The sequence below is a fragment of the Equus asinus genome, chromosome 30, assembly GCF_041296235.1.
Source record: "Equus asinus isolate D_3611 breed Donkey chromosome 30, EquAss-T2T_v2, whole genome shotgun sequence".
NCBI classification, from domain to species: Eukaryota; Metazoa; Chordata; class Mammalia; order Perissodactyla; family Equidae; genus Equus; species Equus asinus.
Genome location: NC_091819.1, coordinates 5848066 through 5860387, shown reverse-complemented (window position 1 = coordinate 5860387; position 12322 = coordinate 5848066). Strand labels below are relative to the sequence as shown.

At 34.2% G+C, this 12322-nt stretch overlaps 1 protein-coding gene across 10 annotated transcripts in view; it reads right to left on the bottom strand.

Moving 5' to 3' along the window:
• The window catches only part of KCNT2 (potassium sodium-activated channel subfamily T member 2), a 347942-nt gene that overhangs the window by 91814 nt on the left and 243806 nt on the right, over positions 1-12322 (bottom strand). For 6 of the 10 annotated variants that reach the window (XR_011499413.1, XM_070501553.1, XM_044762852.2 and 3 more), the window contains exon 19: positions 11401-11573. Coding sequence is in view for 7 of the 10 variants with exons in the window: in XM_070501553.1 (XP_070357654.1) it covers positions 11401-11573 (173 nt within the window). In the remaining 3 variants the exon portion in view is untranslated. Of the gene's footprint in view, positions 1-2894; positions 2967-11400; positions 11574-12322 lie in introns of all 10 variants that reach the window. The other 4 variants (XR_011499411.1, XR_011499412.1, XM_044762850.2 and 1 more) reach the window with 1 other exon arrangement.

The following is a 12322-nucleotide window of genomic DNA, read 5'->3' as shown; positions in this document are numbered from 1 at the left end:
AGAAAGTGTTACCAAAGCTTTGAGTCCAGCCCCCAGGACCAGCCCCGTGGCACAGCAGTTAAGTGCGCCCGTTCCGCTTCTCGGCAGACGAGGGTTCACTGGTTTGGATCCCGGGTGTGGACATGGCACCACTTGGCACGCCATGCTGTGGTAGGCGTCCCACATGTAAAGCTGAGGAAGATGGGCATGGATGTTAGCTCAGGGCCAGTCTTCCTCAGCAAAAAGAGGAGGATTGGCAGCAGTTAGCTCAGGGCTAATCTTCCTAAAAAAAAAAAAGAAATCCCCAGGAGTAGTCCAGAAAAAAATACTTCACTTGAATCAGGAATAATGTTCTGTGGCAGAGATTTTAGGGCTAAAACTGTGGAAACAGAATGTTATTCCAAATAAATTTCCTATGATGAGAGGGGCCAGGACAATAACATCCAACCAGTATGATGATCAAGTTTAAATTCCTGGGAATACTTGAGTGTTCCTTTTATCTAGGAAATTCATCATTATTGCTCTCACCTCTATTAAAATATTTATTTTTTTAAAAAAAGAAAGAAGCAGGTGGAAAATGAATGTGATGTGGTCACTTATGGACCATAAAAATGATGGTTAAGTTATATGTCTTCAACCCACCTTATTATAATTTTAAATCACTTTCTCGTATTTCAGCTCTTACAATCTTTTTTCTCCCACTAAAAAATAATCTCTTCATTATAATTATTTATAAAGAAAAAGGTAAAGATAAGGCAGTAGGAAGTAAGCTTGACTGGAAAAGGATATACAGACAGAAGCTATGATAGGAAAGATGAATGTTTCATCAGCAATAAATCAGTGAAGTTGAAACTTGACAAAAATTTCACTAAGAAAGCACCTGTGCTAAATAGCCAACAGCTACCTACAAATATATGTATCAGTGAGTTCCATACTCAAAATATTGGCTGCTGTCATTTACATATAATCTTGGCAAATGATTACAGCAATTATGATTACATGTGTGTTTAAAGCTATAAAAAACGCATAAAAGTGGAATGGAATTTCTGAACTATGTAGAAACATCTTTGTTCTTCATGTTTTATCTTTAAATTATTATTTTTATATTCATTTAATGATGAATTTTGTTCTTTTTTCCTTTTTTTATGACGCTACCAATTTATTCTTGTAACTCCGTGTCCATCATAATTTCTCCCCACTATCCTATCTACAAAGCCGCTGTCTTATCTTTTCCTTCAGTGTGGGTGCTTTACACAGTTTGGCCACCAGATGGCTACCCAAGAAAAAAAGTCAACACGGATGAAAAAAAGATACAAATAATCTAAAGGCAACACATCCTGTGCTTCTTTAAAACTTCCTTTTCAAGGAGAACTAGAATGTGAATGGATGAGTAGGAGGGAGTGTTTGTGATTTTGTTTTAATTCATTTAGAGGTGTTGTTGTTGTCGTTTTTAAGAAAAATTTCAAACATAAGCAAATCAGGAGAATAGTACAATGAACCTCCACGGATCAATCATCGAGCTTCGATAATTATCAACTTGTAGCCAATCCTATTTCATCTCTATCCTACAAACTTGATTCTCTCAGTTCTGCTTTTCCTCACCATAAATACTTTTACAGAGGAAAAATTTGTTTCATAGTTTATATCAGCAAAGATAGATGGGAGGTTTATCTTTTAAATATACTATTTTTCTAATGAATTTTAATAGAATACTATCATTTCAAGGTAACATTACTAGTGATAAAATAGAGGTTGATTTTGCTTTCATGGATTTAAATGGTAGTTTAGTACATCTAACTTCATTTAATTAGTTGGTTAGTATCATGACAACTGATAATGTAAATTACATTAAAGTAGAATGGTGGCAATATACATGTTAGTGTGTTTGCCTTTCAAGGTATCCACAGCCACTAGACACTTTCAAATCTACAAAACTTTGTTCAACATCTACAGGATGAAATGTTAGCAAGAAAGTTCTCAATTGGTAACTTTTTTTTTTTTTTTTTTTTTTTTTTTTTTTTTTTTTTTTTTTTAAAGATTTTATTTTTTCCTTTTTCTCCCCAAAGCCCCCCAGTACATAGTTGTGTATTCTTCATCGTGGGTTCTTCTAGTTGTGGCATGTGGGACGCTGCCTCAGCGTGGTCTGATGAGCAGTGCCATGTCCGCACCCAGGATTCGAACTAACGAAACACTGGGCCGCCTGCAGCGGAGCGCGCGAACTTAACCACTCGGCCACGGGGCCAGCCCCCTCAATTGGTAACTTTTAGCATTTTATTTTGAAGGCTCTGGCTGACATTTTTTTTAAATGGAAAATTAACATATTTTGTAAGCATATTATATGATCATTCAGTTTTTATATCTTCTATAATGTCATGTTCATGCATATAAAATAATTTGTATTTTAATACTAATGCATTGCATACATATGACCTTTTAATTAAAGTTTCAGAAATTACAGACTCTGATATGTGTAACTAGAAGAAACTCTTAAGGAAATGCTGCAATTTATAAATATGACAAAGGAGTATTTCTAAATTATTTTGAAGGTTTCCAGAAGTTATGATAATCAATAATCAATTAATGCATCACAACATAAAACCTTTAGTTTCCTCTACCACTGTGTCAAAAGTAATAAAGTTTTTATTGTAGATGGCAGGAAACTGAAATAGCTTTAGAAACTGAACAAAACTGACAAAATTGACATGCAACAAGATTGGTTTTAATTCAACAACAGATTACTGCTTAGGAATTTTGAATGCAGATGTATAACACAAGAACATAAGCTCTACATGCAAAATACATCATATTGCAATACTGAAATGCTAAATTACACTCATCATGCAACGTGGGGGCACAGCACATGACAAACCACAGGACACCACAGTAGTTAGTGTTCCAAAGACTTTGTCACCTACTTGTCAATAGAGCCCACCATGTAGTAAACCATTGGAAACCAACAGATTGCATCCAGAAAATGCATATCTGGCCTAAGTAGCAGATGGGTTACAAAATGAAACAGAATGTCACAACAGTGGCAGCACTTCTACAGAAAGGAAGTAAGTTGACTTAGTTTGCATTTCCAAAACTAAACACTGTTGACAAAATTAACTTTAAGCGCCTTTGTTCTTAACGTTAATTAGACGATGTCATTTGTACTTGTTGTGGATAATATAATGAACTCAGAATTATAGAAACAAGTTGTATTTCTGCTTTCTAAATCAGAAACATTATGGCACTGTTCTACAAAAAGACTGGAGTGATACTTTTAATTATGACTAAAAAGTCTTATCAACGAGTTTAAAAGTTATTCATGCAGAAGAAACCTGATAAAATGAGGAACTAATAATTTTTTCTTAGATGACCCAAAGTTTTGGGAACTAAATTAGCAGGCCTATTAAGAGCAACTTTCTCTAAGGGATATATAGAATTACAACATGCCTCTTAATATATCAACATACCAATCAGCAAATATGTATATGTACACATGCACTCTATGTATTTTATAAAATTAAAATTAAAGCAGTTCACTTTTTAAATTATTGATTCACTCAATATATACTGTTGAGCAAATATTTATTATAACTGAAATCTTTACTATATACATATTTAGGGAAAGAATCATAAACCTGGAAGCTTCCTTAGCAATCACTTAATCTATTGTATTCATTTTATAAAGTTATTAATTCTTTCATGCATCTATTCACTCAGCATATATGTTTCCAAAATATTTTATATAATAGACATTTTAATATACTCAAGCATATGTAAAAAAGAATATCATGTTAACTTGTACTCAAAGAGAGATTTTGAAACATATGTACCAAAGCGCACCATTATAATATATGTCTTAATATGAAAAAATAAACAATAGGTTGCACTCAGGAGGCAAAATTGGGGATCACGTCACCGAGTTGATCTTTTAATTTGGATGTTGAAAGATGAAAAGGCATTTGCCCAGTAAAAGAGAAGGAGGGAAATTCCAGGCAAAGGGAATATAGAAGTTATAATATCTCAGATGCTTATCACAACTAGATGAAGTCTTTTCTTCCCCGACTTATTTTCTTCCTATGGATCATCCCCGTATCCCTTTACCCTTTAAAGAAAAAGAAAGCTCAGTACAGTGAAGAGGAAGAAGAAATATTCCAAGATCACCACTGTTGTAATTCCTCCCATCATTAAACTTCTTCACAGCCATTTGAAACAGCCCCATGTTATTACATATTATAAATGCACCACAGTTCATTTGAAAAATCTTCAATTATTCAGTTATTTTCACTTTTATGCTATTAATTATTGAAGCTACAAGTTATTTCCAATTCTTACTATTACAAATGATACTGAGATAGACATCTTTGGATGACCTTTTTCCAGCATTAGTTTTTATCATTGACCCCAAAACATTCATAGAAGAGATATTAGTGAATCAAGACTATAAATATTTTTAAAGCTTGTGAAGTATGTTGTTTTCAACAAATATGATAACAATATACACTCCCGATAACCATCTTTTACAGTGTGTTCTAGTTCTTTTTCTGGTCACTGCTTGCTTCTTAAAATTAGAAGGATCACTCTAACTGCTGATTCAAACCTTCCATGTCTCTCTTACCTTCCCTCGTGATTGTAGAAACATGTGTGAGAAGGCACGTACCACAAGAGAGGGGCAACCCTGAGATTTTAGGATGGGTTGAAAAATCCTTTCACCTGTGTCTTGTTTTGGCTATTGTTTTCTCTTTGCTTCTCTATAGTTCCAGTCAGATAAAGTGAGTAGCTACAATTTATGTGGCAGAGTTGGATACATAATTCTTCGTTATTAATTATAGATATACATCCTTGCTGGAATAATCTCATTTTTAGTCTGACTCATTCTTTTAAATTCAGATTATTTCAGAATCTTGATGCTTTCTTCTCTGACCATCTGCCCAATGTGACATATCTTTCTTCTATCATCTTGCAACATTATTTAATATTATTGAATAATTCAACTTAACCAGGATACTCAAAATCCTCTGTGTAATAAGAAGCACACAGGGGTCACTGGGGACCAAGTAAGCCCTTACGTTATGTCAACCTTCTGTTAGAGTTAAAACTGGAGATACAGCCTTTGCATTTTGTTGTGTTGTCCAATAGGAATCATTAAAAGTACTTGGACATCAGAATTATCACCTTGTTTTAGGAAACTCACAAATTTCAGTCACAAGCAATTCTGCCGCAAACGTGTATTTACAATGCTCAAGCAATCGTCCAAATCCTGAGAAATTACTTTAACGTCTGTATTGTGCTAGCAGAGTTCATCATAACATGAATTCAGCTTTGTTACAAGGAAAATCAAGTATATATCATCCCGATGAAGCATATCTAATGTAAGAAGTCTAATTAATGCCATACTCTTGGCAAAATTTAACTTGTATAACAAATAGATCATCCACTACTTCTCTCAGTAAAGGTGGTTTAAAGGGAAACCTGAAATATAACGAATATATAAATTGTATATTTACATATATTATGTTGCCTCATTTAAATGAAATGGCAACAGAGTTTGTGACATTGAACTGCTTAGTAATTAATGAGTAACATAAATGATATCATAGGCTCTTCATAGACTAATCTTCCTAGTTATTGAGAGATAGTTAATTGGCAAACATAAACTTTACATTGAGAAGCATTATTATTGAAAAATATTAAGCAAAAAAGGGAAAACATTTATAAAAGTAGATGTCCCTTTCTTATGATACACTCCCAAAGTAGACATGAAGAGTAGAATGTAGAAAAATAAAACCACTAATAAAATAGAATAAAGTGCATGCAGTTTTTTTAATCTGACTGCTAAATAAAGAAGGTCTATCTATGTTGGCAATTACATTAATGAAAAGTAGTGAAAATGACTGATCGATTCAATTGTAAAGCTTACCACAAAAATTTTAACATTTAAAAAAATGTTTAAAAATGTTACTTATACGAAATTTGTAGATGAAATTTGCTTAATATATAAAGAAGTATTTCAAATCAAACACGACAGGAAAATAGATCTAGGGCGAAATAAATACGCATAGACTAAACCAAAACATGTTGAAACTAACTAGTATGAAAAGAAATAAAAACTTCAACAAACACAAAAATGATATTAATAAACAGAGAAAAATGATTGCATCATTAATCAGAGGTCTAAGAGAAGTTTTATTAAGAAAGATGAGTACTTATGAGTCTAAACATCATATCCTACAAAATCTTTCACTATAAAAATTATCATGATATGCAAACATTAATTAGCTAATGATTGCTAGGAAGTGAAAAGGTTTGTGAATTTGCATAGATTTGCAAAGTTGAAGATCATTATTTTCCATTTAACTAATAACTGCAATGAACTTAATTTCTTTATTTCATATTCAAAAAAATGAATGTAGTGAGTTTTTGTCAGTATTTCATAATTCCACTTTTAAGTAGTTTATTTCTTACTTAAAATTATATAAGGAGTTTCATTTCAACAACACGAAATAAATTCCCCTTCTTTGTTAATTGGGATTCCACACAAATCCACTCATCGGTTTGAACAGTGACAATGTCATTTTCTTGATAGGTAGAAGGGAGGGAAAGTAACATTTCCTGACCTCCTTTCATTAGTCAGATATTGCACTAGTGTCTCACATACATTACCCCGTATAATCTCAAAATAAGAAAAATGTTCTACTCATTCTAAAAATGAGAAAATTGAGCCTTAGAGAAATTCATGCAACAGGTCTATTAAGAGGGTAAGCTGAGGCTATATCTCAGATTTGTATGAATCCAAAGTTTGAATATCTTAGTAAGAACCCTGATATATCAGACATTTAGTCATTACCTTTGAAATAAGCTGAACTGAAGTTGACTTGGCACTCTGTGAGAAAAGAAGATTGATTGAATAAAGGGAGAGTGTAAACAAGATGTAAAAATGAGGAACGTAAGCTTGAATCTTGCACTTCAACTCTGTGTAGCTTTGGGTAATATATTCCAAAGCTTTTGACTGTCTTTTCTGTCTCTCATATGAAGTGGTATTATCAGATGACTAATGTTGGGTTGGTAATCAAAATATTTAAAATCAGTCTGGCACAATAACAAACCAAATGGAACAGACGGCCCACCAATCAGAACTGAGACCAGCTCTAAGGAACCAGTATCAAGTGCAAGGCATTTTCCAAAGCGACTGGATTTTATTTAATTACCATATGAGAACTAGAAGGCTTTCTATTTGGAAACATTGTGAATATTTATTTTGACATATTATGTGTGTGAATATTAGAAATTTAATTTACATTTTAAAATACTATATTTATGACATCTGTTATTATTTATTTCCATTACATTGAATTAATTGGTCTTTCAACTTAATTTCCTAAATAGTCATTTATTGAGTACTCTATTGAGCATTGCTCATGTGAATTTAAAACAAAATCAGGCACCACTAAGGTAACCAATAATTGTAGAAGTGCGTACAATCATTAGTGTATAAATTCTAACGTGAAAATATTTTAAGGAAGAAAGCATCATATTTCTTTACAACATTGTAGGATAGATTGCAAAACACTACCCACTGCAGAGTAACAGGCATCTTATTGTTAAAAAAAAAAAAAAAACACATAAAACTTCCTGGAACATTTGTTTATTGGTGTTCAGTTTTGTTTCCTCATTCTTGACCAAATGAACAGGGGACAACAAAGAAGAAGCTTAGACCCACCTTTCTGGAAGTACGGAGGAAGCTAACCAATTTTACAGCGTGCGCTTCTATCCTAACTCTTTGCAAGAAGGTCAAACCCCACAAAAATCATCTAACACACAACATCATATGTATAGTTGATTCCAAAACATTAAGTCATTAGGAAAGCAAAGGAAATTTTTAATGCCAAATAATCCAAAGTTAAAATATATTCTTGCTTCTAAAAAGAATTGGCAATGTATTTTTTGCATGTATCAAAAACCTGCAAGTTAGGTAAGATCATATAGTTGAAAGAACAATGAACTAGGAATTGCATAGAAGGTTCTAATCCTAGAATTGACCTTGGAAAATGCCATTTAACTTCTTTGGTCTGTTTTTCTTTGTCTATAAAATAGGGATGCTGGTGTAACCAAGTCACACAGACTGGTTTATTTAAATGTTATCATGGAACTCGTAAGCTTCGACATTTTAAGATGCTTGGTACATCTCTCTAAGGACAAATCATCACTAAAGGATGTGGATATATTTCTTATGGGAATAAAATGTAAAATAAAGGTAAAGTGATTAGTATAATGGCTGACATGTAGTAAGTGCTCACAAATTATTATTATGAACAGAGAGTGGAGGTAAAGAATATTAATTTTATTAAACGATCTTTATGGTCTCATTCAGATAAAACATTCTCTGATGAAAGCTACATCTATATTTATACAGAAATACTGACCAGTGCACCAGTAATTGAGAGAAACAGAGTTTTCAGATTTTTCTGTGATTGTTCAGATTCAGGAATTGAGACTGTAAACACAATCACTTGATTTTATAATTTTAATTTACAAATCAATCAATCAACCAATCAGTAATTGGGCATTTTGGCAAACTGTTTATTCAAAACCTAACAGAAAGAGTCTGATTTAGTTATAGTCATTCCAAAGCCTGCATAAATTGCACATGCTAAGTAACTCTAGCTCCCACCACCTGCTCAGTGGGATAAGGGGCAGAAGAGGGAATTAGTGATTCTGAGATGGGATTACTTAGCAAGACTGGATACTGAAAAAGTTTACTCCATCCCGTGGAGTAAACTGCACTCCCAAATTTGGAGAGACTAATTCTTTTGGAAAGTGTGATATTGTGATTTATAAGATGACCAAATTTAGAATATATTCATTTCTCATATATATTTGGTCTTCATATACGGTTCCTGGCTCTCCCCAAAATCTTGGAATTTTCTGAGCAATAAGAGCAATGGCAGCATCTTTTTGTCATAATATTTTGTCTCTTGTCTGAGCTCAGTTCCTGAAATCACTTCGGAGCCATAAAGGTGAAATGGGTTTCTTGTTATTCACAACAAGCCCCTTTCCACCACAACTGGGTTTATGTTAACGAGGCGACTCTTGGAAAGTACCTAAGAATGGGGTCTGGTTGCCAGGAGAACCAACCATGAACAGAAAGAAGGTTGGAACTTTCAGTCTCATTTCCTGATTTCCAGGGAGGGGAGAGGGGCTGGAGATTGAGTTCAATCACCAATGGCCAATGATTTAATCAATCATGCCCATGTAATGAAGCCTCCATAAAAACTCCAAAGGACAGCGTTCAGAGGGCTTCCAGGTTGGTGAACATGTGGAGATTTGGAGATAGTGGTGCTCCGGCAGAGAGCATGGAAGCTCCACACCATTTCCCCATACCCTGCCCTATGCATCTCTTCCAACTGGCTGTTCCTGAGTTACATCCTTCTATAACAAACAGATGATCCAATCAGTAAAATGTTTCCTGAGTTCTGTCAGCTGCTCTAGCAAATTAATCGAACTTGAGTAGGGGGTCTGATTTATAGCCAGTCTGTCAGAAGTACAGGTAACAAACTGGACTTGCAACTGGCGTCTAAAGTCCAAAGAGGAAGTCATTGGAACCTCTAATCTACTGCTGGTTGGTCAGAAGCTCAGGTGATAACCTGGGCTTGCAAATGGCTTCTGAAGGGGCAGGGATTGGGGGGTGGGTAGTCTGGTAGGACTAAACCCTTAACCCATGGTACTTGAGGCTATTTCTGGGTGGATAGTGTCAGAATTGGGTTGAACTGTAAGATGTTCAGCTCATGTCCTGAGCATTGCTTGTTGGAGGTATGGGGAAATCCCCCGAACACACACACGTTGAAATTGGGTCTCAGAACCAATTAGGAGATTTACCCATCAGGACAAGAAGTTTTACCTTGAAATAATGTAAAGCAGGGGAAGGGACAGTTTCTGCCCTTTGCTTTGCCACAGGGATGCCACAAGCACAGTTCCGTTTCTTTCTTTTCAAGTTTCTTCCTATCTTTCTCTCTGTATTCTGGGGCCTGAGTTGATCCACTCTGATTCAAGCCATACAAGATGGGGAAGCTCTAAGGCAATCAGCTTGTAAATGCCCCTGTCTTAAATTCTATCCCTAAGGGAGTGGACATACCATAAGCAAAGAGAGCCAAAACCTGACATGTTTGAATTGACATAGTTAATCGAGCATCTCTTGTGGCAAGCACAACCAGTCTCTCAGAGCTTCTTATCAGAGAAGTTCCAGAATAAGAGATATATTCAAAGGCCTTGGAGGTGGTTGGCAACCACTCCATTGCCATAGCCTTCCTGCAACCCAACTTGCATTCTCTTAAGATTTGTTTTATTAAGGTTTTATTTCTTCTGACATTGGGTCCAAGTTTCTGTTCTCCAACACCTGCCCTAAATTTACCTCACATCCCCTTGGATGCCAAAGTGGTATCAAAAAGTGCCATTGAGTCATCATACCTGAAAATTCTACAACTGAAGCCTCTAGAATTGTGCACAATTTTTAGAGTTGGTTATCATTGTGATGATGCTAAAAAAGATGCATCAGTGACTATCCTGATATTGCTATCTTCAGAATAAATAATACTGCGAAGCTATGACATATTGGGGAGCAATCTCTGTTTTGAGAAACTTCTTTTTATAAATTTTAAAGGCAGAGACAAGGGAACAGACTTTGGCCCCATTCGGTTTACCCGGAAATTTGCATCACTTTGGAATTTAAGATGAGAGTTGGAGAATCATATAATATGGTATTGATCTAAGGACCATCTGCTACTAATTTCAAGTCACAGAGAGGAATACCATAATTTTAGGATACAATGGATTTGACCATAGCATTTAGTGACTTATATTTATAGTTGCATAAGGATTCTGAAATGCTTAAGTAGTCTCATTTCACAAGAGTATACCAATCCAAACTTTTCAAAATAAAAGAACATGGTAAAGCATTAATTATTCATGTTATGTTATAGAATGTATGTTTTAACAGTGGAAGAATCATAATTTATGATGATGTGGCATGGTATCACATAAAAGTAGATGATTAATATGCTTCTTTGATAATTAATGCTTCTTTAGAAGGATAAAATTGTCCAGTTTTGGCAGAGATTCGCCAGGCTAGTTGGTTAATTTAGGGAAAATAAGTATAATTATTTCAGTGGCGTGTTTCCCACTGGTATTAGGTAATGACCACTTGCAAAATAGTTTTAAATAGAAAGCTCAGAGCCCTCCAGTGATGTTTTAAGCAGTATTTGTGAAACATAACCATGCTCAATGATTGTTTTGCACCACCGCACAGAGTCTATCTCCCAATGAATCATGTGCCATAATGCATCTGATTTAAAATATTCCAAGTAAATGAAAATAAGTTATTTTTGATATAACATTAAAAACTTTTTGTGTTGTTTGTGTATTTTAAAACATACTTACGGGTTATCCAATAGCAGTACTACGGGATTAAGTTCTTTCTTTGGTCTATAATATGCCCTGAGAGGAACAATAAAATTATACAATCCATTTCCAGCTGTTTCAGCTGCAACTATAATGAGTTTATTTTTGAATCCATAGGCTTTTGCGTCCTCATAGTAGTTATGCTGGCAACTCTAGAGAAGAAAAATTATACAAAGAAACGCCATTTTTATACTCCACTAAAATTCAGTGCAAAAATTTAGGATATAGGGACATGTAAAATTATCCTAACTTAGGAAATGCTTTATTTTTTAACAAATTTGAAAATAGTTAGATTTTTCTATGCTAAGCAGTTGTCCACGCTGCTTTAGGAAATGAAGGTGTGCATGGATGAGACAAATGAGTTGCAGGTATGTAGCTTGATGTGGGGGAGGAAGAACTTAGCAATATGTGTGTACATATGTTCTGTTGTGACCTAAAACTCACTGTTAGATGACATCTCGATATCTATATTTAAAAATGATCACAATGTGTATGTATATCAAAACATCACGTCATATACCTGAAATATACACAATTTTTATTTGTCAATCATACCTCAATAAAGCTGGACAAAATTATCTATCTCTGACTTTCATTTCCAGAAATATAACAATATTATAAATAAATAACCTGGGAACAATCCAAATACTGAATAACTAAAGGGAAGGATACCAAAAGAGATTTTTGTCTTTGTTATTAAGAAACAAAAAAAGCCCTTAATTATAAATGAATACCTGAACTGGCAAGATAATGATAGAAATACTCAAAAGTAAAATACTAATACAAATAATAACAATAAAAAACATAATAATCACACATTACTAAAACTCGTTGTCCTGAGAGTATTTTGCTATTTCCTGGGGGGCTAAAACTTACTGGACTTGGTATTATTAAACCAAGA